The sequence below is a fragment of the Adiantum capillus-veneris genome, chromosome 1 (genome assembly GCF_014529385.1).
Source record: "Adiantum capillus-veneris isolate H3 chromosome 1, ASM1452938v2, whole genome shotgun sequence".
Taxonomy (NCBI): Eukaryota; Viridiplantae; Streptophyta; class Polypodiopsida; order Polypodiales; family Pteridaceae; genus Adiantum; species Adiantum capillus-veneris.
In genome coordinates this window covers 155,954,641-155,981,573 of record NC_140931.1, presented here as the reverse complement: position 1 = coordinate 155,981,573, position 26,933 = coordinate 155,954,641, and the positions used below count along the sequence as shown (strand labels likewise).

At 40.6% G+C, this 26,933-nt stretch overlaps 2 protein-coding genes across 2 annotated transcripts in view; both read left to right on the top strand.

Annotated features, from left to right (window-relative positions):
* Positions 1-997: 997 nt before the first annotated feature.
* Positions 998-10,757, top strand: LOC147465856 (UV-B-induced protein At3g17800, chloroplastic-like; the record flags this gene model as incomplete). The annotated part of the gene is made up of 5 exons (XM_086500654.1): positions 998-1,048; positions 1,190-1,198; positions 1,270-1,353; positions 9,092-9,381; positions 9,473-10,757. Coding segments are annotated over 5 exons (1,275 nt in total), but the record flags the coding sequence as incomplete, so codon positions are not given.
* Positions 10,758-11,221: 464 nt separating this feature from the next.
* The window catches only part of LOC147465855 (uncharacterized), a 38,957-nt gene continuing 23,245 nt past the window's right edge, over positions 11,222-26,933 (top strand). Inside the window, exons 1-3 of the mRNA XM_086500544.1 lie at positions 11,222-11,367; positions 11,526-11,600; positions 13,318-13,394. Of these exons, the coding sequence (XP_086356670.1) occupies positions 11,222-11,367; positions 11,526-11,600; positions 13,318-13,394 (298 nt within the window). The remainder of the gene's footprint in view (positions 11,368-11,525; positions 11,601-13,317; positions 13,395-26,933) is intronic.

Sequence of the window (26,933 nt, the reverse complement as noted above, 5' to 3'; positions counted from 1 at the left end):
TGTCCTTGGTGAGATATAGTGCCTATGAGCTCAATGATAAAATCTTTTCTTTCTGTGTGTGTGTGTGTGTCTCATGCATGTGCATGTGCATGTGCATGTGTGCATACACATACAAACTCTCTCTCTCTCTCTTTCTCTCTCTCTCATAGCCAATAACGTGGATCGACCTCTTTATTTGCATGCATAGCAAGACATCACCAAGTTGACATGAGGCGAGCTTTTTTTTTCTCTCGATCTCTTTAAAAAAAAACAAACTTTTAGAAATCTCTAAAAACTATCAATATTGATCTTGAAAAAAACCCCTTGAAAAGATAAAGCCATATATATGTACACTTCAAATTTAAATTCTTATTCAATAATAAAATCTTCACTAAAATTATCCATTTTTTGTTATTTATATTTAAACTTAAACATTTATTCTATGCAAAGTAAAAAGTCTACTGACTTTACATTCTGAAAATGAAAAGCGTGTCACTTCTTACAATGTTACCCTTTACTTTTGCATTTTAAATCTAACCCTTCACTTTTGTTTTGCAAGGTTTTCTTTGAAATGAAACAAATGTGACACATGGTCTCTCCTTCCTTAAAAATTTTAAGGTGCTTCATATATAGTCTAGAAATGTCAAATGTGTTGTAATAGAATTAGAAAGAGAAAATATCTCTCTCTCTCTCTCTCTCTCTCTCAATTTATTACAGAGGCCATCGTGAATTCTTCACCTTGTGGGTCAAATCTCCTTTGATTTGAGTCGAAAAGGCCTGCAAGCCAAATGTGAACGAAATGGTTTGAGCATCAAGCTCTATCCTCATCATCCCCTAAAGGACGAGAGAGGAGATGCACGCCGGAGTTGCTTGGTTTGCTAGACGACCATTGCTTTTGAAGTTTCTGAAGTAGTCCCTGTCGCCCAAACGTCGTACGTTGCGTGTGTTCGCTGGAGAGAAGTTTTTGGTGAAGGATTTGATGCGGAATTCCAGAATGTGACAGGCGGATTGCTAACTTTTGCAGGTTTTCTGCTTAATTTGCAGCCAAATCTCAGTAACTAAGTTAAAGGTAACTTCTTTGTTTCCCAAGAGCAGAAGTTTGTTGTGCGCTTGTTTCTTGATCGCGCAGTCCAAGTTTCCGATTTTTCTGAAGTGAGCCCATTTGGAGTTTCAAGTGTAAGTGGTTGCTTCTTTTTTTTTTCCCCTGCAGACATCCTCGGTATTGTTTATTTTGCACCCAATTTGCATTCGCTGTACTCAAATCAAGCAATGCATGGGGCTGTCACTCAGAGAAGTTCACCAGGTCTCAATGCTGCTCAGTTCTTGGATGGATCATTACATTCTGCTCTCTGGTCTTCGGATGCTCTTGCCAAAGTACCCTCTCTGTCATCCTTTATGTCCTGTTGGAGGTTTTATATTACACTAATGTTAGGTATGATGGCATGAAATGTAGACAAGCGGTTGTGTATGGGTCCGTGTTGGTGTTGACATGAGACAAACTTGTGAGTTTTTTCTAAGAAAAGCTACCAGATTTTACATCCACAACCTAGACATCGTCACCTTTGTTCCCTTTGTAAAGAAGCATTATGGATGTGTATACTTGATGTCTCCAATTTGTTGTTTTCTATAGTTGTTAGATTCCGGGAGAAGAGCATGTAGTGAGATGTAGTTCCACACCCTCTATTGGGTAGTGGTGACATAATCGGAGATCTTCCAATTGATATAATACATGATGGAGGGGAGGGTTATATTGTCGTGTGGAGGACTACCACGACTTTAAAATCTTACAATCTCCTTGGTAGTTAAATTTTGGTTGCATGAATTTGTTTAAATGTACGCCTTTGTGTTGATACATGCTGGTGAACGTACTGACTAGCAGGGTATGGTCATTGGAGTGTATACATGAAGTTAGTGTGCTCTCAAGAATCGGATTTCGTTTTGTGGGTGTAATTGGAGGTGATTAGTCTTTTCAAAGGGGGGGTATGTCACTACTTGATGATGTGGCATACTGGCATGGACCGAAGAGAGAGATTGAAGAGCCAACAAGCCCGAGCCGCTTTGAAATGATTGACCCACATTTGAGATCCCGTGCACGTGATTTGCTGATGTGGACTTGTGCAGACATGCTGAAGTGACAGTTGGAACATTTATGTTGCTTTCTTTCTGTATTTCGTCTCAAGTGTGAAGTGTTCTTTCGGTACAAGCGTTCGAAGTACTAAAGTTTTTGGCTAGGCTCAACTCAAAGTCATTTAGGCCCCTCGGCAAGACTTTATAAGTTGGTGGGTACTAGGAAATTAAACCAAAAGGAGTCAAATGGACACTTGGCAGTAGGGAAGTTGCATGCACGCCAACACATTTTCCAGAAGCCTCATCCAAGAGGGAGCACCCATTTTTGAGTGGGCTGATTTTTGGACTTCATAATTGTGCCACACAATGTGGGTGAGTAGTGGGTGCAGGTGATCACAGCTTTAATGGAAAGCTTGCCTTCTCCCTTGCTCTATGTAGCGCGATGATTTGCTCTCGCGCATCTCTCTCTCCCCTTTACACGTATGGTAATGCCTCAGTAGTAGAGCTTCTCAAATGACCATGTATAGTTATGGGGGTTTTATGCATGTTTGCCAAGGCAAGAGCCTTCTTCTGTACAAGAACCGGATTAGCTAATTGCCAATCCCCTTCAGGTACGCACAGTTCCATCTCGAAGGAATGCGAAAACGGAGAGTTTTCTCGCATGAAAACTCGTCCAATTTACAAGGGAATTGCCCCATTACGTGCGGAGCCTTTGAGACACGCAAGACGTGTTTGCTTCGCTCAAAATGATGCGAAACAGAAAATTACAGCTTGCTGTGTTTTTTTGCAGGTTTAGGGTTTCACACCTAAACTGTAAGGTAATGCCGAGGAGCCTCGGGAAAGCCTTGAGTGCTTGTACAAGACAATTTAGAATCTTGTCTTATTCAAAGGACAAGTGACCCTACAGGTGCGGGAGCTCGAGGGCTACCCACAGAAGCGATCGGCACGCGAATCGAAGCGCAAAACAGAGAATTACAGCTGGCTGTAATTTTTTGCAGGTTTAGGGGTTTGGCCAATTTTGATGCCTACAGGTCCTAGGAGCTTTGGGGAAGTTAGGGAATCGTTGAATATGTGTTCTGGCGCAAATTGGAAGCCAAAAACAGAGATTTCAGCGAGCTGTAGTTTCTCGCCAGGTTTTGTAAAGTGCTCTTGAGTGCGTGGAAAGTCACTGTTTACATAGGAATTTGTCCGTGGAGACTTCTACTGTGGTCATGTTGCCGAAATTGGTTTGAGTAGGGGAATTTCAGCCCAATAAAAGTGGAATTTCAGCCCAATAAAAGTGGGACAGCTTGTAGAAGTTTCCTCAAGTGTAATAAGAATAAAGAAATACCGAAAGGGGCGCGAGTCTTTGGGGCCGACAGGGTGTTGTTATCTGCTCGGAAGCGCTCTAGCTGCCAAGCCGTGTTTTTGGTTTGGGATGTCACAAGGCGGGCACCACGTGCCAATAGAAAAGAACAGACTGAACAGACTTTTAGCACTTCAATAACAATTGAACTGAAAGAGAGAGACGACACGCGACACGGAGTGGCGGAATTCCACCCCAGAGAGTATTGGCCTTAAACCTTGGCGCCCCTTTCGGTATTTCTTTATATTGCATCAACACAGTACAAGGGGTACTCGAGACTCTGCACCTTCTCTTGGAAGCATGCCAGATGGCAGAGAATGAGCCCTAACCTCATATTTAAAGGCCCTTGGCCTAAAAAGCAGTTTACATGAAAAGCTTTCAAACTCAAAAGCTTCTGGTCCAAAAAGCAATGCCAAAAGCTGCCAGTGTAATTTACAGAAATCCGTACAGCATGCCACGTTATCATCCAGCGCATAACGCAGAAATCCGTACAGCTTGCCATATCATCATATCAGGGTTAGGGTTAGGGTCAAGGTTTCAACAGAATTAGGGTTTTGGGCAGAATTAGGGTTTTTGATTTTAGGGTTAGGGTTTAGCAAAATTAGGGTTTTGGGCAGAATTAGGGTTTTTGATTTTAGGGTTAGGGTTTCTGCAGAATTAAGGTTTCGACACGTCAGCAATTTGTTACATGGGACTTGTTGAAGTCCTATATTTCGGAGCAAAAGGCTCAGTGAGAAAAGTAATTGCCCTTGGTGAAGTTTGTCGACAACATTACAGTGCATACGGGGAAGGCACCATTGAGATCATCGAGGGTGCTGAGAAGGTTCCACCTATTCTAGGCACCTAGGATAAGATTTTTGAAGCAGATCAGTATAATCTAGATCTGGATACTGCTTTGCCCAAGGTGCATTGTCATGTGACACATCCCAAACCCTATGTGTCCGTGGACAAGCTACACCACAGCAGGGTTCAGTCAGTCCAGTCAAGTCTAGATTAGCAGTGATCTGGCACTTTTGTGAGTCTATTCGTAGACCGTGCATGCCCAGTCACTTAGCATAGATGCATATCCTCCGGTTGCACACAGCATGATCATCGGAATTCCCATTAGAATCCATTAGCATCAGTTAGGGGAATTTTCCAGTGCATTTAGCCTATTTTCCTATTTTTGGTTATTTTCACTTATTATTTTTAAGTGACTTTCCAACAAAAGTAGGTAGGGCAATTTTGCTAAGTTAATATATAAGCAAACCCAAGTTAGCAGTAATTGGCAGAAGAGGCAGCAGGAGCTTCCTGCTCAACATGCAACTTCTCAGCAGTACCCCTCCTCATGACCCTCTAGCGTTTTTGCATCCTCACCCCATCATTGGCGCTCCCTTCCACAGCAGGCTATCGCCATCAACAGCAGCACCCTAGCGTTTGCAGATCCCTGTGATCGCCAGTAGATTCCTCAGCATTGCTAGCGTTTTTTCACATCAGCCCATCAGCGTTTTTGAGTTGCAGTTTCAGATCAGCCTAGTGTTTTTGGCTAGCAACAGGACTCATCAGCGTTTTCAGTTTCAGCCCCTTACCGCATCAGAACCACAGTGTTTTCAGCCTATGACACCGTAGCAGATCAGCCCCAAGATGGTTGCAGATGTTCCCCCATTTTCAGCCATAAAAACGCAGCCAAAACAGTCATTTTCAGCCACCAAAACAGTCCCGAAATTCAGCGATTAGAAGATCTCAGATTTCAGCCATCAAGTCGTCGTTGTCACCACCGTCCTCGTCATCGGCATAATCCAAGTTGCATCAGTCCATTGCATACGCATTGTACACCTTTGTGCAATCAAAGTAGACCACTCTCGCCGATGAGGTGGGGCCTTTGGAGGAGGGTTTTACAACCTCTCGGGTGTCGTATCTCTTCTCTCTCCTTCTCTCAATCTCATTCACTTGCATGCACAATATCCACTCACTTTGTTCGTGATCACAGCACTCTACAAGACGGAAGGCTCTCTCCTTCCCTAAGAACTAAAAGGAACCTTGAGCAATAAAGATCACTAATCTTGAGAAAATACAACATTCATTCCGCTGCACCTAACATGGACAAGGCTCTTGAGAAGCCTCAAGCAAGGCATAAGAAGGCAACAAACAAGCATCGACGTGACTTGCAGCTGAAGGAGAATGATTGGGTGCTTTTATGGTTTCATAAGGCACGCCTACAGAAACGGAAGGGTGAGAAGCCGCTTTTTCTAAAGCTAAGTATGCGATACTATGGCCTTTTCCAGATTCAAGAGAAGATCAATGATGTATCCTTTAGATTGAAGTTACCAAATACTTGGAAGATTCACACTGCATTTCATGTGAGTGTGTTGAATATCTTTCAAAGGTGAGGTGCCAATGGACATGGAGCAAGAGGAGCAACCTGAAGTGGAAGAGAACGAGGAGATTCTCGTTCCGGAACAGATACTGGCTCACAAGGAAAGGAAAGTGAAAGATAAAGTGAACGGTGGTTCTTAGTCAAGACCTATCCAGCATTGGATGCGAAGTGGATGGAGGAGGAGGACCTAGCAGATACTCCTCAGATATTGGAACTTTACCTAGAGGCTTTGGTTTAGCTTCGGGCAGCAACAATCCTGCCACCAAAACTTGCAACATCCTGGAATAAAGTCACTGATGTCCTTTGGATTTCAGGGATACTGATGGGGCTGACAGCATTCTGTTGAATGACTTAAGGAAAGAAGTACTTCAAATTGGGAATTCTTGAAATGAATTTGTTACATGTGCATGTTTGAGAGACCAAATGACTGCAGCATTTCAGTCTTGTTCTCCGGAGAGATGAGATGGACATAATAGTAATAAGATTTAGTCAATCAAGTCATCTGCGAGAGATTCGTGACATATTTGGATGTGATTGCTAAATATGTTACAATAAATCATGATTCTCATCCAAGATCTTGACGGGGGTAGTGATGTGAATGTGATTTGAATGTTCAGTGATTGTCGTCTTTGTGCAAGTGTTGGATATGTGTTGTCTAGTGCGTCAGTACTTAGAGTCAGTGTCTACTGAACTAGTTTTTGGCTTATGTTCGTTTTGTAGGCATAATCAAGGGCGATAACAATTCTTTCAAGAGGGGGAAATGTCACAAAGTGATGACGTGGCATGACCAACTGGCAGAGTGGACAAGAGAAGCTGAACGGACTAACTTGAAGAACTTATGAAGCAGCTGCCGTGGGGCCTAAAACCCTAAAGACCAAAATCTTGAGATTTGGGAGAGGTTTTCGTAAAATGCATTGACATGCTGAAGTGGCAGAGCGTACAGATACTGACATGCCAGGTCTGTACGGAATTTCCCTGATTTACAGTGTAGGTGCCACGTGGCAGACTGTACAGATTTTCGCGACTTGCATTGGGTTGCTGACATGGCAGTTTTACGTGAGCGTTTGGGCTTAGTGCTTTTGAACCTGCTTGCTTTTGGGCATCCCTTGTAAGAATAAAAGAGCCCCTGGGGCCTCACTTTACAGAGCATATGGACGTAGAGTCTGAGAGCAGAGGTATCTTGGGAGTTGTACTTTGCAATGATCAATGATAAAGAAATACCGAAAGGGGCGCCAATCTTTGGGGCCAATGCTTTTGGGCGTGGAACTCCACCGTGCCGTGTCGACTCTCTCTCTCTCTCTCTCTCTCTCTCTCTCTCTCTCTCTCAAAGCTCAGTGATTTTGAAGTTTTTGCTCGTGTGTTGCCATTGATTTCTCGCTCGGAGTGTCCAAGCCTGTTACAAATTGGGCTTATGAATTTATTTAGGCTTAGGTAGAGCAATCCATCCACCATACCCAACAAATAAATCATCAAAATGATTTATTAAAAAGTTAGGTCAAGGAGGTGAAACTGTCGCACATCTCTCCACGCGGGAATCCGATTGATGCGGGGAATTGCTCGTTAAATTCTTCTAACCTGAACTACAAGCACGCCATGCCAGATGCCCACCATAGCGTAATAACATCTTTCAAAACGCGTGTACAAACCATTCATGCAAGAGGGTTTCAAAACTGGAAAACCTAATCTTTGTCCGTACATTCATGTTCTGTGAACAAGCTTACAAAATTGCCGGTACTAATTCTCCTAGGATTCTAGATAGTAGACACTCCTATCTAGGAAGAAGGGAAAAACTGGCTGTGGAAGTCGATGAAGCATGTCCACGTGGCACACAGAGTCATGTGCACGTGACAATGCAACTCTCGCAGCTCCAAGGGACACAGTTGTAGTAACACGCTCGATAGGCAAGCTCGCATTGTCAAGTTTACGTTGGTCAGGAGGACTTCTATATCATGCCACTTGAGGTTCTCTTTGGGATGCCTTGGCACCACAAGAGTAATGTCATGGAAGATTTTTGGGCTAGGAAACTCGAGTTGAAGAATATCGAGGGCAAGGATCTTATAATTGATGTAAAACTGGAAGGGAGTCTATCCCACTTGTATTGGTGTCTGCCATTTCTAAATGAATGAAATCATACATTTATATTGACACCATTTTCATCAAAGAGGAGTGAGTCTGAGAGTGCTGTAATTTGTCTGAGTGAGTTAGAGCGTCTAGATTTTCTCAAGTCTCATGTAGATTGCTTCTCAAAGTTCTTCCAAGCGAGCTTCCTTCTAAGCGACCTCCATATCACGTAGAGACCATAGATTTGGTTACGGAGAGTTCAAACCCCTGTACAGAGTTAGCCGACGACCACAGCAAGAAGATATCATGAGCCAAGTCAATGACATAGAAAAAGGGCTTGATCTTACCGAGTTTATCTCCCTTTTGTTCACTAGTGCTACTTCTACTGAAAGAAAGATCGAACTTGGAGAATGTGCATAGACTATGAAGCTTATAATAAAATTACCATCAAGAACAGGTTTTTACTACCTAGCATGCCTGTGGTTGTCACAGTAGCTACATCCATCCTGTCACACCTCTGGTTTTCATTGCTGTACTGACTGCAGCTTTGACAGCGGGTCAACATGGGTCTTTAAATAGATCTGAATCTGGGAGCCTCGAATATGTCCACCTTTTCCCACTGTCAAACTTGCTCGTTGTAATGTAGTGTATGCCAATACCACACTTTACAGACCGTGAGATGCCAAGGATTCAATCATGGCCTGAAGCTCTTGCTTTTGTCAGCGGTCATCGGTTGAGCAGACAACGTCAAAGAAAGGATCATCCTAATTCTAGAGGGCTCACCCATCTTTACGGGTCAATGAAATATGTGGATTCTCAAAACAGGAAGCATTGTGGGCCGAATATAGGTTCTCAGTGTTACTATGCATCATTGAAGAAGGTATGGATAGGAATGGGAAAAAATGCTCTATTAAACTGAATCAAGAACATACCCAATCTTACCTTTACGGAAAGTGTGGATTTTGACTTCATGAAAACCGTCCATGAGACTATCCTGTATGGCAAAGATATCTCACTAACACTATGAAGTGCCGACCCCCCCAACACAAAGAACAAAAAACATATGCTAGCAATTGAAGTTTATTTGTCTCAACTCTGGAGGGTTGCTTTATGAAGCCTAGCAATGAAAAGGGTAGACTGTAGATGTTACAGCAAAACGGTATTTGATAGGAGATGTGCACCATTTAAGGAAGACTATGATCAAGTATGTCCATGTTCAAACGTGGACCAAGTCTGGGTGCAAATATGTGCATTTACGCTTATATTTTGTGGTGTTTGGACAGAATCTTGGATTTCAAAGAAGGCAGTTAGAGAAATATGTACCCAGAAAGCAAAAGCGTACAAGGGCTTTTTTCATAAAAGCAGACGCCACAACTAGTGGCAGTGGAAGACATGTTTCACCTCTTGAACCGGAGTCACCAACAGGACAATTTTTGATTGAGCTGCTGCATAGCCACCCGCACCTTCTCGCTGCTGCTGCCGAACAACAATTGGACAAGCTTGCAGAAGATCGACTTACGGCAGAAGCCCAAGAGCATTCGGGCTCTAACAGCAGCGATCTGATTCTATACAAGCAAGAATCTGAACTGCCTTTATTATAACCTTGTTTAAGTTTTTTAGCATATATCTTCCATAAGGCCTCCTTTTCCTTCTTCTTTTATCAGGAGGATAGCTGAATTAAAATCTCAGGAGAGGCGCACGACAGTTGAGGAAATCCTGTATGCACTTGTGTGTCATAGATTTTTGGATTCTCAGATCTCAATGGTGCCTAAAATACCTGCTTTCAAAGAAAATGAAAGAGTAGACAATTGGCCTGCGCAGGAAAGAGAGCTTCAATCTGTACACTCGAGTGAGGCATTGGAGATGGTATGGGAACATCTGGCCTTCATTTTGGGGGTGAAAGGTGCAAAAAAGGGTCTAGATGACAGCATCATGGTGCAAATCAGTAAGTTTCACATGGGCCAAGTATATGCCACTTCTGCCCTTTATGGTTACTTCTTGAGGCGGGTGGATGAAAAATTCCAAATGGAGAAGATATTGTCACCATCTGCACCGGAATCTGATAGAAGAAAGCGTCAAGCAAGCGACGCGAAGTTCCAGGACGATAAACGTGATACCTTTGCGACAGAAATGTTAGCCACTCTTTCAGCAATTTTGGGGTTTGGTAATTTGGAAAATTTGGAACAGGATGTAGGCTTTTCAAGCAGCGGTCGATCAAAAAATTTACTGCGAAATTATTTGCTCTCTTTTGAGGCTGATACATTGTATCGTTGTGCGACAGTCCGGTCGATTGAAAGTGCTTGCATCATTGAAAGACACACTGCAGCTCTCTTTGGCGAGCCAGACTCATTTGACGTTTCAGAGGTAACTGGAAGAGAGGTGGCAATGATGCTAAGTCTTGCAGGGCTCAGAAGGTTAGTTCTAGAAGCAGTTGCTTTTGGTAGTTTTCTATGGGATGCAGAGACGCTTGTTGACAGTCATTATACCATTGTGGCACCTGATTAGCATCAGTATGGATAGCAACACAGGTTTCTCCTTTTCTTGATATCAATCAGGCAAAGAGCTACACATAGGAATGCCCTGGTATGCGTTGTGGGCCTGTGTCCTCTTGGCACATCGTGGCGAGGCATTGCTTTTTGCATCTCTGACCGGAATGGGCTACCAAAAGTAGGCTATGGGTTTTGTTTATAGTCCTTTTACTTTTGTATAACTGTTAAGTCAGACATCCACAAACCCTAACTGATCTGTACTCCCTAACAAGAAAAACAAACCGAAGTCAATCTTCCTTGATGCTAATAGAGAAGTAGGATATGACGCACATGGAGAACGTTTTTCGATGTTGGGCCTTTTGCTCTTACAATGTGGTTATCTAATTTCTGCAGTGTCATTGGACAGCACAGCCTCAAAAAAGACATCTGCTTTAGCTAACCAATGCTTGAGCTTTTGGCTTGCCCTCTTGAGGCACCTTGAGGGGTGTATAATTCGATTATGAACTTGTCAATCCGTTTAGGTATTTGATAAAAATATGTGCAGGTAGGTTGTGGAAACAAATTTGGAATTTGTTGGTATGTATAACCTTTCAGTGAAAGAGCATAAAATCTGCACATGCGGTTGATTTCTTGTTGAAAATATGTAGTCTTTTGCAACTATTAAAAGGCCAAGGCAAAACTACAAGAGTCAGATGACTTGTTTTGACGAGCATCTACATCTATGTGTTTATCTCTATTATTTCAAATGCACGGTGAAATTTCGTCCAAGTGTTATCTTCGGGGAATAGCTCCAAAGTCTTGGAGTCTCTGTGTCGAGGCATAATGTCACATAGGTGGCACAAAATCTCTCTGTGAGCACTATTGCCTCTGCCCCATGCTGCCTCTCCCTTACTTCACTACGGTAGTATCCAACACCAATGCTCCATGCTGCATGTCTCAAATACTACAACCTTCGCTTTCTTGTTGGAGGCATCTGGTACATGCAAGAAGCTGACAAAGGAGGACATACGCATGGTGAGTGTGAGGGAAAGGGGCTCTCAAAAGAAAACACCAATGTTTGCATTGCTCTGGTAGACATGTATGCCAATTGTGCGTAGTTCTGAGAGCGCTAAAAGTTTTTGCAGAGCTTCCCCACTCACATGTAATCTCTGTCGAGTCTTGCCAAGGCATGGATTGCAGCAAATGCCCCAATAAAGAAAAATGTGAACCTTTGCCATTATTTGATCAGCATGTATGTCAGCCGTGGTGCTTTAAAAGCGTACGGAGTTTCTAGTGAGCTTGCTGTCTTCAATGTCATCTCAAGGTTTGCATTGATTGCATAGAGCTGACATGGGTGAAAATATTTTAGGCATAGATCGTGAGGGGGTTTTTGGAAGAAATATTATACCTGGCATTGCATAGGTCGAAATGTATGCCAAGTAAGGTAAGCATCATTGGCTTCATGTTCACAGAGTGTCTCCGAATCACCTCAAAAAATTGTGAAAGAAACAAGATGTGGTCGTTAGATTAATTCCACAGCCATAGGATATATGCTGGTACACGTGATTTTTGGTTAGTTGATAATGGCACATAGTTGGGGAACTGTTGGTTAGTATGATGCCAAGTGCAGTGCACAAGTTGTTGACAAGCTACTAGTCTGAGATGTCATCTCTTGTAATTACTTGGTAGCATGTATGCTAACACTAGGGTTTTGAACAAAACTTTGACTCCTAGTAGACTTGTTTTTGCAAAATATTGTCTTGAGCTTGAAGTTAAGAGGTCACTACTGGAAAACACGAGTAACCCTCGTAATCCCTCACCATTTGTTCATAGTAAATCTCTAAATGTGGTGCATTGTTGCATTTTACTCAAAACAACCATTTTTTGGGGTCAATCACATAGTAAGAACGCCAAGGACTTTTTTAGATTATAGAACTAATTTTTCCATAAACTTCAATGGGTTGTTGATCACATGGTATGGTTTTTTTTTTCTAGACATAGAATTAAGTATAAAAATGTGTTTTTCTCCGTTTGGTGATCGATCATGAGCATTTATATAGCTGTACTCATTACTGTGATTAATTATATGTTTTTTTAGTTTCTTTTGGACTTATAGATCAATAGATAACCATCAAACTTGTCAAAAGTTTGGAAAAGCTCATATATATGAGAATATTTGGCACAACAAAAAAGTAAAACACAACATATATGAACAAATTCGGTTCCAGATTATGTCCTTCACAATCCCTTGTAGCACCATCCATACATAGCAAATTTGAAATATATGACTAGACAATGATATATGTTACAGAGCTCAGATATATGTTTTACCAGATAAGCAATGTTGCGAGGATTATACTCTTTAACTCAAGTTGAAGAAAAAAACTTGTCCATCATTGTATTGTTGGCTATGTGGTATATTAGGTGCCCTAAAACTTAAGGAAGAATATATATATATATATATATATATATATAAATTATAGAATCCACTTATAGAATAAAAAATGCCTAAAGCTTTCCTTAACGCTACCAAAAAATTCATGAAAGTTCAATTTTAGTCAAAAAAATAGCATGGGCAAAATTTTCATAAATAGGCCATACTGTTCAATATGAGTTTTTTCCTCCTTAGAAACATGAAAGCATGTTAAGAACTACTAGGGCTATTCATGGAGCAGAGTGTAGCCATCACTGAAACGAATTTTAGGGTGGTATAGTCCCAAAATTATGAAAATGGCAAACCAAAGCACTTGTTTTATAGCATAGTTTAGGTTGAAAAAGAATTTGAAAAAAACAAAGTTAAACTTGGAACTAATGGCCCAAAAAATGTTATATTTTTCCAACTCATGAACTAACTTTGTAGATATAGAAAAAAGTTTTTTTTGAAACTCTTCAAATAAGACAAGGAAATTGCTCACGTAGCAGGACACATGTGTCCCATTACCAATCTAATGTTAACAATGTTTTGTTTTGAAAGTGTAAAAATTTCTTGATGAGCTCCCTGTCTAGAAAGTTATATCTTAGTTTTGGAATGTGTTTCTTAGATTACAAGATACACTCATCATGGAAGGGCCTGGTAGGAGTGGGTTGTATTCGGAGAATGCAGAAGATAATTTCAAAGGTCTGTTTGACTTGGAGGTGAAGCAAGGGATTGCATCTTAAAGGTTGTGGTTTCTGCATGAAGTTGACATGGAAAAAATCATCATGCTCGGTAATGATCTCATTAATTTGTGAGACAAATTTGGCGTATTTTTAAAAGTGCAAGAAGCAATTGATGAGCTTCCTACTCAGAATGTGGTCTCTTGGATTCTAGCAAGACATGCATAGATCCATAATAGTAGGTCGAGTGCATGTTTCAAACATACAACCTATGCTTGCGTCTTGAACGCATTTTGGTATAAGGTAAGTAGTTGATATTGGGGGCGAACAAATTCTTGCTTACATCTTAGCAAGAGGCTGTTGCTTGGCATTGCATTGGTTGGCATGCAATGCAATCACCTATGCATGCATTGTGAAGAGATGGGCATTATGCTTGATTTTGGCATGGGCAAACAAATCCATGATGAGGTTGTTATTCTATGTCACAATTGTGACCTACTCTCTAGGCATTGTGTCCCTATTCGTTGGATGTGGTTTATTCTCATGAGGTGTTTTAACATCATATGATGATTCTATGAATATCTTGTTCCAAGTCTCATATGATTTGTGAAGATCAATTTGTTGTATAAAGTCGTTAAATAGGAATTGCAAGAGATGGAGGTGTTTCAATTCCCCTTTAGCTATTCCACGGATTATAGTATTCTTGCAATTATGCGCCTTCAATTCTCCCACATCTATGTTCCTACATATTTTGTTGTAGTCACATCATGTATGACGGCCAAGTTTGACACCACATTTCCACTACATATTTTGGTCCACGACTAAGCCATACATACATGAAACATTTCACTTACATCCCATTTCTTGTGTCAATATTTTCCTCCCATACATGGTCATGCTTAAATCTGTTATTCGTTCTTTGAGAGCATTCATATCCAGTGCTTTGCAATAGGGAGAAGAAGAGGTTTTATATGAGCTCAAACATGCTCTAATAGCCTAGTAAATGCCCCCCCCCCCCCCCCCCCCCCCCCCCCCACCCCCACCCACCCAAAAAAAAAAGAAAATAAAAAATAAAAAATTGTGAGACGGTGTCTTGTGACTTGCATGGAATCATGAAGAGACTAAGGGTGAGGTGGCTTGGAAAGAGAGAAAGTGGGCAAGGTTCTCATTTTTTATTACAACCAAGTCCTGGTTCAAACTGCACACATGCTGTAGATCCTTATGCACCTCTTCCATGGAATAGCAATTTACACTAGTCAAGGAGCAACAATCTAAAATAAGCTAATGCTCTTCAAGCAACAAATCAATGATGAGCGAATGTCTAGGAGCTTTGTTTCTTAGGATGTGCATCACATTTCTTTTGAACCAATTATGGCGTGCCACATTTGACTTACGTCCTTGCGTAAGAGGATTTTCCATGCAGTCTGAATGCCCTCTAAGCTTTATTTCTTCTTTTATCACTTGTGGGATTGATCAACATTTTTGTAAGGTATTTATGGCCATCATCCAGGATGATCTCCACTCACTAGCCCCTGTTCTTTCACTTTTGTGGGGAGAAAAAGTTGGCCATTTTAGCGTCACTTTTCATCTATTTTGGTCCCATAACATTTTGTTGAAACCCAAATAAAAATGTTCAAGGCTTGGTTGATTTTCATAAGGTTTTAAGCTAGTTGCTCCTTAGATTACCACTCGGGTGCATTGGTGACCACTTTTAGAGAGACAAAGTCACGTAGATGTAAAGTGCGATAGGCAGCTCACACCAAAGTGACATGGTGCATTATTAGGCACATCGCAGAGGTACTTCTGTCAATCCCATTTCCAACATCCATCACCAAGGGTTGGTTGTTTGATACTTTGGTCACTCTAGCTCTTATGTATGTAGCTCCAATATTTGCTGTAGGATTGGAGACACATAGAGAGGCCTTAGGTTGCTATGCTCTTTTCTTGAATTTTTTTTGATACTTTAATGTAGAGGATATTGAAGGTGGTAAATATGATTTATGGACTAAGCTATGCAATGTGTATGGCCAAAAAAGTCATCCTTGTCATCAAGATGAGTACTTATGGAAGGGAAAAAACCCTAAGATCTTCTATTAATTTATATCATCCCATGCCTAAAGTGCAAGAATTAAGCTAAAAGAATGATTTTCATTGTCTTACATAGAGAGAGATAATGCTAAAAAATGCCCTTCACTGAGCTAAAAATTATGGGAATAGCCAAGCCATGACTTTGTAGTGCTAAAAATACTATGGAACATTCAAAGGTTGCATGCACTATGACATTTTGTGAGTTTCAACAAGCTATACTATGAAACTAGAACGACTAGAAAAAGCCTTGAAGATAGTGACAATTTCACCAAAATGGTTTTCATGGATATTTTCAAAATGAGAATTTTCTACGTAACGTTATCCTTCTTCCTATTGGCTAAGGAGCATTGTCCACTAGAGCTAAAGGGCCCTACAATGAGTCCATTTCTTTCTTAATGAAATCGACATAGATATGGATCCCAAAGACATTGCTTGTTACTTGTCCTACGCCTCACCGCCACATAGATTTCCAATTGCCAAAACCAACAAAGCTAAATAGAATTGACAACAAAATTTAAATCGACAAATTCAAGCTTCAACATGCTTAACAAACTTCAAATGGATTCCCAAAGCCAAAGCAATGCTTTTTAACCTAATAATGATCAAAATTTAATAAACAGAGCTAGGAATTTCGGATTCGAGATCTGAAAACAAACACCGAACCTACAAAGCAAGAGCTACGAGCATGACAAAAATGGAATGATTTGGCAAAAGTCAAATTTAGGGCTAACTTGAAACGGTCTTGAATTGAAAAATCAGGGGTAAATAATGACTAGGAGTTTAAACAACGAGCCGTCTGAGTCCCAGGTAGCATGTCATGAGAAAAGTAGGCAAATAAGGTAAGTATGCACATTGCATTCAAGATAAGCGGGGCAAATATAGTCAAAATGGACAAGACACATTTCATTTGCATTCTGGAAGTTCAGAGAGAGAGCTAGAGAGTTTGTGTGACCTAAAGCCCTTTGCACCAGTTCTACCTACTACATCCACACTGGACATCCACACTTTACCAGATTGGTCAGGTATGATCCTCTTCAGCTCTAAAACATTTGTGAATTGCCAAAAACACCCAACAAGTGCACAAAAAACGGAACCAATCAAAGCAAAGACGGGATTTGTGTGAACTGTCAGAGGATGTTTGGGATGCGTAGACATGTCTAAATTCAAAGATAACTACATAGGATGCTCCCCTCACCCAACAGAATCTGATCATGCAATCACAATTGACAGAGGGGATAAAACATGGATCGCGGTCCATGACCTCCCACCTCAATTTACAAGAAAAAGTTGTGTCAGATACTGTCTTTAAAAGCACCTAAAAGCTATAGCATTCACAGAAAGAAAATATTGTTGGACATGGATCGCGACCCCTGTCCCCCAACATGCCAGAGTAGAAAGATTTCTGTCCACATAGTTTGAAATTTCCTTGGGAAGTCAACCTTGAAAATTTGGGGTGAAATGGACTTAGAAATCATCAAAAACCAAGCCAAATGGGAAAATCAATCTCCAAATGGTCATTTTTTGACCTACAATGGGAAAATTTGACCCAAAATTAGGAAAAAGTGTACCATTGGTTTAGGGATCATGTTGATATACTATGCCAAAAATTGGTCAATATTGGGCCCCAAACATGGATCGGGATCCATGACCCCCAAAGCAGAGTGCCAGAAATTAGTTGCAAACTGTGTGCACAAGTCAAAGAGTATAAGATATGGCAAATTTTCAAAGTTTGGACCTGACAAGTGCTCTGATTTTCAAGTTTAGCATTATCAAAGTGTGTAGTGTAAAAATTATGGCCAAGGACATAGTTTTGATATCAAAAGAAGCTGTGAAATTATTGTAACTCAAAAACTACCAAAAATACCTGAGCAATGAATCAAAGAGTAAAAGGGCCGGGGAGGGTCCAAACAGACTCCAAAGGTAGTGAAAATCAACCTATGGCTGGGATTGGGGTCCTTGTTGAGCTCCAAAGCATCTAATGATTAAAATTCCAACAAGATTGATCACCATCATGGATCTAAAATGCCACCCAAAACCACATATGGCAAAGTCGAACCAAATCAGACTATGCATAACTTGGGAAACTAGAGATAAACTTGTCCAAATTTGAAAATAACTTCACCAGTGTACTAGGATAGACTATAGGAACAAGCTCCCAAAGTTTCACCCCAAAAGACTATCTAGCATGGATCGCGATCCATGATCCCCTGTAAGATGTCCAAGCAAAAACCAAATCACCTAATCCCAAATATCAAGGATAACCTAACCCTAGAGTTTCAAGTCATTTGGATTTTAAAATCTTTGCCAAAATGCCAAAAATCTCTAAGTATTAGAAAAATTTCAAAATCTAGCGTGAAATTCCAACCAGTGATCCAAATTCAAACAGAAGTGAACCATAACATCCCCAACTCATGCTTATCAGATGGTACCACCAAAAGTTCAAAATATTGTCTAACATGGATTGTGATCCATGACCCCATGAGCCAGAATTGATATGTAGACTTTTGTCCTAGTGCCTATAGCTACCTTAGATGCACTAGTGAAGTTTGGACAAATTTGGACTTGTTTTGATCAAGTTAGACTCATTTTTAAGTTTATGGTCAAAGTTTGTGTTTTGACTTTTCTCGACAACTTGTCGGCCAATTTTTAAATATGATCTGTGGAATTTCTGATAACAGAATGCCTCAAATATGACCAAAGAAGAAATGGGAAGCCCCACCCTACCAAGTGGTGGAAATATCATTGCATGAGAAAGCTCATGTATTAAAGGAGGAGCTTGCTCAAATCCCATCAAACCTTTTCATGGGCAGATTTGAAGCAGCCGACGACACAGAAATAAAGACCACATTTTTTCCCTAGGGAACTCTGGACTCTAGATCAACAACAGGAAGTGCTTGAGGGAACAATGTATCTTCAAATGGACACATTTTTCCGACTACAGTCGTGGGGAACAGACTTCCAGAGGGCACATAATTGATGTTGTCAATTCATACAGTGGAGAAGCCACTCTGATAGATAAGGATAGAGAAATTGTGAAAGTTTGGATCACTGCATATATGATCAACCAAGCCCTAAACTTGCCACTAGGAAACCACGACTTGTTGCTAAAGAGAAAATCTCCAGACAATGACAAAGCTTTCGTCAAGCAGCAAGGGCATACATTTACATACAAAGATCTAGCGTACTCTGAGACAGAATTGCCATTGCCTCTCATCTCACAATATCTAAAGGTCTAGAATCCATCCATATACACTGAACCTAATCTTCACATTGTTGTGGTGATGGCCATCGGAAGATCAGTGCAAAGAATGATTAGATGTGATCTTGACACTTACATATTAGAAAATCTGGTGGAAGCGAATCTCAAGAACAATGACAGAAACAAGACCTTTATGAATGGTGGACCAATGTTAACAAGAATTGCATACCAGGCATTGGTAATGATTGATGAGCTACCCTTGACTGAATCACGGTTGGAATTACTACACAAGTCCAAGCATACTGTTGGACCAGTGACACGGCCCTCAACAGTGCAACCCCCCAAGAAAGTACCTGGACAGAGCTCCATAAGGAAAAAAATCTGATAGTGAGGAGAAGGAATCCGACGTAAAGCTTAGAGGAGAAACCAAGGAGCATGGACACTTCGTCTAAATACCACACCTCTGAAGAGGAAAAGGATGGTGAAGAAAAGGAGGAATACACAATGCGCCGTGTGTGCCTAAGGAGAAGATCTGACAAGCATAGAGATCACATACTGATCTCTCGAACACAAAGGTATATGGAAGATGCATAACCACAAAGAGAGGAACTCCGTAGAAAGATGGATGAAGAAAAGAAAAATCTGGGAGCTGAGGCAGATAATGAAGGAGAAGATGACAAAAATAAACCATTGGAACAACGAAAGGCAAAAAGATTAGAACAGATCAGGCAATACAAAAGAAGAGCTACCAACAACGATGACTTGGAAATTGTTGACAAAATGCGGCAACAAATTCAAAGGGAGCTCAAGCAAAAAGCCACCTAAAGAGCACAACAGGAGTCTAAAAGGCAACGAGTCAATGATCTCAAATCATCTAACTCATCCTCAAAATCTCAAAAAGAGGAAATGAACCAAAGAGAAGAGGAAAAGAACCAAAGAGAAGAGGAAAAGACCAGAGAGGAGGGTGGTGTGGAGCCCTTGGAAATACATACTGATATTACTCCACCCATCTCAAATTAACTGACCACCCTTCCTCAAACTCAAGAATCTACTGAACAAGCTGCAAACACAGAGATTGACAAGCAAAAGGAAAAAGTGCCAGAGGAAACATCAAAGTAAGTGTCAAGGAGTTCACCCACAGTTGACGACACAACAAGGATGAAGGACCAAGAAGAGAAGAAGATAGCCCTACCCAAAAAAGTGAAAAAGCATAGGAAAAGATCAAGGATGAGACACAAATAAGAAATGAAGAAGGCACCTCCAACAAACCGCACACATCAAATAAGAAACCGCTGTCGCCCTGCTCAAAAGCATTAATAGAAGATGGAAAGAAGATGATACACTCATTTGACATAGATGAGCGCCTCGAGCATATCAAACTACAATTCTAGTGTCAAAGGGATCTCACCAACCTCAAAGAGTTGGATTTATAAGAAACCAAAATAAAAGTAGCAGAGTATAGAAGGCAAATCAAGAGCTAAAACAAAAAATTGAAGAACTCCAAAGGCATGCAATTGGAGTTACAAGATAAGATTCAAGTAGAAAAAACAAATGATGCCCACTACTATAAAGAAGCTCAAGATTTTAACGAGGCAAACACCAACTTACAGGTCAAACAATAGCGGCTAGAAGAAGATCTTGAAAAAGAACGACAGAGGAATGTCAAGCTAGGGAAGTCATACGGGGTTGTCAAAACAACACTCACTCAGCTTTTGGCAATGTAAGACACCCCAGCCCTTGCCTCTACCTCATCAGCTTCTCCCAACTTTACAAGAGCTCAAATATCTTAAGGAGGCTCTAGCTCAAGAAAAGTATGATCAACAAATCATGATTGTAGGGCATAAAGAAATTCAAAGTCAAAAGGATGATGGGATCATTCTGCTAAAAGAGGAATTGGCTAAAGAAAAAGAAGATTTGGCAGCCTAGAGCACAACACATGCCCTTGAACTACAACAAAAAGATATGGCCATTAGTGCCATAAGGGCTCAACCTGTGCTAATAGAAGTTCCATCGGTGACTAGAAAAAAGAAAGTGAGCATGTAACTTCCCCCTGTAGATCTGCCAAGCACGTCTACAGAGGCAAGACTACATGATTTTGATGACATAGAAGACATGACAGATGTCAAGGAGGAAATTCAAAGATGGATCTCAGAAGTGCGTGACTTGTCACACAAAGAATACATGCAATATGAACTCAAGGTTCTCGAGTCGGCAACAATTCCGATGATTACCCCCAATGAGGTTGTCAAAAACCTTGGGCATGAAATGATATCCCTTTCACTGATGAAGCAAGAAGCACTTTTATGGAAGAGAAAGATGTTGTCAACACTAGAGCCAAATCATTAAGGGGATTACAGGGGTGTACCTGTAAAGGCAGAACATGCACTCACTATTCTTGAAAATAAACCCCTATGGAGAAAGGTGGTTTGAGAAGCGCCCAACAGATAAAACATGCTACAAAAAGGTGCCACAACATTTCAAGATTGACTTGACCTTTTGCCCTATCAATAGGCGGAGATCTTGGGATAATTTCTATACTTGGCAAAGCAAAAGACCAACGGTGTTGAACTACCCAGTCCTCACAAAGCCAACGGGTACAAGGAGTCATTAACCAAATGAAATATGTTTTGGATTTGACATGCCAAATGCTGGTGAAGATTGCCAAAATGCTAATCACATGCATCACCGCATTTGAAGATATAGAAGCGGCAAAACACCCATGGAAAGTATTCCTCAAAGGCACCAAAGACTTGTGTTGGAATTTGGAGACAGAGATTCCCAACAGGAATGTGATCATGGGATTGTATGCCCGAGTCATGTTTTTGCCCTCTCACTACATGCAAACATTTGAAGAGGCATTCATGACCGTGTTCTTTGAACTTTATTTTTCCATCTTCAACCCCATGACCAAGAATCTATATGCCCGACATATAGCTTATCAGAGCACATTGAGCAACAATCCCTTCAGAGAGCTGGCAACAAAAGTGGAGATTGAAGTACGATAAAAAAAGTTTACTCTGGTAATTTGTACACTTGAGAAGCATACATTGGATTACTGAAGAAGGATACATTCAGCTCCGTCCAGCGGTTCAACTCTGTCCAGCGGTAACCCAAGCAAAGCAAAGACAACATGACGCCATTGCGGAGTAGAACAAGATAGTTTGCACGAAGGTGTACAAAGCCTGGGAATTGGGGGAATGTTGGCAGTCAAGTCAGCCAAACGCCCTTCGAGTCAACCCCTTCTTCCATCAACCCTAAAATTTTGATGTACCTTCATTATTTTCCCGAAAAGCCTTGTAATTATTTGATACTGATTGTAGATGGACAATCTCTGAAAAGCTGAGTTGTAAAGTCTGTATTGGAGTCTGAGTCTTGTAAATTTGTCCACTGGCCAAGAGAGCCCTACGTATAAAGTCCATTTTGTAAAGTGGAAAAATGACCCTTATCATTATCAAGTTTTAAATTTGAAGCGTATGATTGAGAGCGGCTACTCTCATGCAACTTGTAATCTTCATATCTTAAGCTCTAGTAATCACATTTTGATTCCAAAACATGCATTGTGTTCCTTATCCGTTGCTCTTTCATTCAAGTATATTCAATGTTGATTCTATTTTGATTTTTTACTACGTGTTAGTAGACTAAATATGCTATTTTGAGTGCATTAGTGATTGTCTTTTGACATTTCGACCATAGAAGAGTGCTTATAGACCCTAGGGAAACCATTATGGTATGTTCTGTTGCAGTTTCCAAGACCTCGATCATGATGGATTGTGATTTTGGTACCTCCTCAGATTGCGACCAAACTTGGTAGGATAGTGCTCTTAAGTGTCTTAGACCTACTCCAAAAGTGTTGTAGCATTTGGACTTCCTTTGAGTGCCGAAATGGGTTGATGACTGAGTGTGGTGACATAGAACATAGGCAAGTTGCCAGATCCAAAATTGATAGATTTGTATGTGCTAGAGATATTCACATTCCGTAGGTGTACTTCTTGAGGCTGACACCCTTAAAGAGTCTCCGTGTCCTATCCGAGTCGCTTCCTTGAGTATGACATTATGTTAGTGCTAGAAAACTATGCTATAGACGTCCATCGTGGCGACCCACTAACAATGTCCCATGAATGATTGAACTCCTTTCACTATTTTTGGATGTGGCATGTCCACAAGCACCTTGATTTTGTCTATATCTTTGGATATTTTGTTGGTGGACACAATATGACCCAAGATCTTGCCTTGTCTAACCATGAAAACACATTTTTCTAAATTCAGGTAGATGCTTAGGTGTGGCATTTCCTAAACACTTTTTTTAGATCTCTATATGGTCTTCATGTAATGTTGAGTGCACATATAAGTCATCCATATAGTTTTCTAAAAATATACACAGGTACTCTCTAAAATCATGAGCCATGAGCCTTTGGAAGGTGGCCGGTGCATTCGCTAGCCCAAAAGGCCTTACCCGATAAGCAAAAATGCCCCTTTCATTTGCACAGGCTATTTTGCATTGATGTTCTGGTTTAATTGCCAAAACTGATTATAACCTGAAAATCTATTCAAAAATCTATATGCACGCTTTCTTGCCACTCATTCCAAGATATGATCGGTAATTACAAGAGGATAATTGTCACGGATAGTAGCTACATTCACTTTTTTTAGATTGACATACACTCTTAATTTGCCATTCTTCTTACGTACCACTACAATTGGGGATAACTAATTCATGTGCTCAATTTCATAAGTGAATTCAACTTCCTTTACTTATTGATTTCCTCTTTGATTTTCTTTATGAAGGCCTCATTGTAAGTGTAAGGGTGTTGTCTGCTTGGCTTAGGAGCAGATTTTAAAGGAATTGTACGTTGATAGATGACATGATCAACCCCCTTCAAGTCAAGACCAGGCAAGCACATCCTTATACTGGGCCTTGAGCGTATGAATCAACAACTCTTCTTTGTCTGGTGACAGATCTGTTGCGATGTAAGCAGGTTTAGGTTCTTCTCCCAATTTTGCTAGATCTATTCTTTTAGCATCCTCAGATCCATCATAACATTTTCCTGGTTCATCTTTCTCCCTCATTGGCTATTCAACAATGATTTTGCAATCTTGAATAGTGTACTTCTTGTAATGAGTGGGTATACTTATTCTGTCCTTTCTTGACTCTTCCCCATTTTCATTGTTACTCTCCATTTTTGTTGTCTAAACCTCTTTCATTGTTTGTTTCAGTTCACCATACTTCTTTTTTTGCTCAATCTTCATCCATTTATGTTCATTAGCAGCATACACTGCCTTTGATGCCTCTTTTGGAGGTTTTGTTGGTCGTCCTTTTTTGGTTTCAATTTATTTGGCTGAGTAGGGGTTGTCACCTTTCTAGTTATTTTGTATTTTATGCCGTCAAGGGCTCCCACTAGTCTCAAGTAAGAATGTTTTCCTTTTATATATGGCATTAGATTGTTTCTCATCCCCTTTTTTGTGCGTTTAAGTTCCTGTATTGTTGTTGTATTCTGGGTTTTTGAAAGAACTTTTCAAATTTTGTTTCGAGATCACTCTCATGACCTTTTGATTTTTCATCATCTGCACTAAGTTCTACGTATCCGTGAGTATCAAGGGTGTCATAGTAACATTCATCACTTGATTCCTTATTTTTCTGCTAAGATGTGGCTTGAATCAATTCCATGGTAAGATCTTTGATAGAAATCTCATCTCTGGATATGCAAACACTGCACTTAAAACTCCAATTCTTGTACTTCACTAGTCTCGGTTGTTTCTTGTTGATTTCTGTATGGATTCAGTCTGACCATGCAAAAGGGAACTAAGTCCAAGCCATTTTCATCACAAAAGTTGGTAGGTGTGATCCAATTGACACACATATCTAAGGTGGCCAAAATCTGGGTCCACTCTAATGGTTCCATTTTTTCTTCAGGAAAAGGCTCAAGTATATAGTCTAGATCTTCAAAAGGTCATTCTCGCTTGCATTCTTCCTTGACAAAACCACCGTAATCTGAGCTCCACACATCCATAGGTGAGCTTTAGAGTTCAATTGTAGCAGAGTCGAAATCCTACATGGGTGTTCTTCGTACATCTCTGTAGCTATGGTCACTTAAGTTGATGCGTTATTCTCACTACTAAAATCTATTATAGAAAATGTATGTTCATATACGCGATTCCACAAGAAGTCATCACCACCTATTTCAAAGTATCAATAGATTTTGCAATACAACCATCACCTAGCTACAGCTTCATCCGAGTTCTTCTAAGGGCAGGGTTTCCCCATTTCTCCAAATAAATTTTACAGCAATGGCAACCCCTACTCCACTATCCATGATTGCAATGGTTTCTACTCCTTGATGCTATATGGGCAGTGTGGTATTCCCTTCTTCTCCTTCGTAGGAATCCCCAACCTTATTTATGGGAACTTTCTTTGAATTCTTTTTGGAATGGCTCCACATCTCCCTTTCTAGGTTTAAAGTTTCAACGAGGTTTTTGATTCCCATTTTCTCAAGACATTTTCCAACATCCTTCCACATATGCGGTCTGATTTTTAGCAATTCAACCCCACGATTAGCTTGCATCTCACTGGTGTTGACATAAGTTCTTGCAACCCATGAAAACCTATGATTGGTTTGAATGTCCCTCGCTATGATGGTAGGATCATAACATCAAAGTTTCCTTCAAAAGGAACCAAGTAGGAAGGATACTCCTTAATGATTTCCTCTTGACTATCGTTGGATTTCTATGTACCTTAATCACCGTACATAGACTGCATGTCAATATCAACCATGCCTTTGTCAAGGTCAACTTCAGCAATGGGTGATGTCCTACCATCTTGATTCTCATCTCTCGATTTCCCGACCGTCTTCCAAAGTTCTTTCGGCCAACTGTCTTTGGCCTTGGTCTTCAAAACCCTCTTTTAGTCTCTTTTATCAGCCTGTCTCTTGTTTTAGCCTTGTAGAGAGGTACCAACAAGTAGTTAGCCTTCTTGACCATCTCCTTTCTGGCTCTTTCTCACTTTCTATTGGTCAAATTACACCCAAAATTCACATACGTACTTAAATACACTAATAAAAACACTAGTGAGGTATCATGCATAAATTTGTCTCTTAGCTTCACCTGCAAGAGAAAATCACAATTTTCTCCCACATATGCTGATTAAGGGTTTTTTTTTGAGAATTTTGGTTATGGTTGCATCCACACACTCTTGTTCATGCAAACCATTCCCATAATCACCTACTTTCCTGGGTGCACTATCCTCTTTGAGGGTTCAATGCTTTTGCAGAAGATCCTTTCAGTGACATGCATATCCAAGCTTGTCTACTTACTCTCTACTTACCCTACTCCTAAAACAAAAGAAATCAATTGAAAATAGGTTTGAGATGCTTGACAAATAACTCCCTAGCTAAACTCTAATTTTTTTTTGTTTTCTTGCATTTTTCTTGCCTATTGCAATCTTTACACTCTATCAATGAGTGAAGACTTGCACTAAGCTCCAAACCTATCTATAACACTTATCCTAAATGTCACTTTTGCAGCGATATTCTTACCACAATCACACAAAACAAATACCACAAAAACCTTGACCTCCTTTCCTAACCTATCTGACCTAAAGGTCTTCTGAAGCTAACTCTGTCGGATTCGACTGTATTCAATCTAGCCTAGGTACTCGTTCCTCGGAAATGGCGCCAAATGTCTCGGGGCCCACAAGGATGAACACCTATCACATCTCTAGAAGAGATGGAACCAAGACGAAATGTCAATCCCAGGAAGCTAGTGACTCGGCTAGAGCATGGAGGCACACCAAGAGGTTGTCAAGATCTTTTTTGAACACAACACACTCCACTTTGACACTCGATGTGCATTCTATCTACCAGATTCGTGGATTTTATTCTTCAATCGTCTCACCTAACCACATGCAAATTCTCAAGCAAATCAACTGCGACTGACTCCAAAGTTAATGGGTGGTCCCCTGAGACTATATAGGACAAAATTAACCTGTCAAACTTGCATTATGACTTAGGGAGAAAAATGAAATTTTCTCCTTGTAGCCAGATACATGCCAAATTTTTGGAATTCAGATGTGCCTACTACGTTCTCCTAAGTGCCTAGAATCTAGTGCAATCGACAAAATCTCAAAATGTCACTCAAATAGAGAGAAATGTCACCTGGAAGGCCGTAGAAGGTGATAATCGATTTTTGCGTGATGCTTGCAATGTAGGTATCCACATGTAGAGCTTGAAGAGATAGACACAATGGTGCCCTTGGAATCCGGATGCGACAACCGTGCCGTGT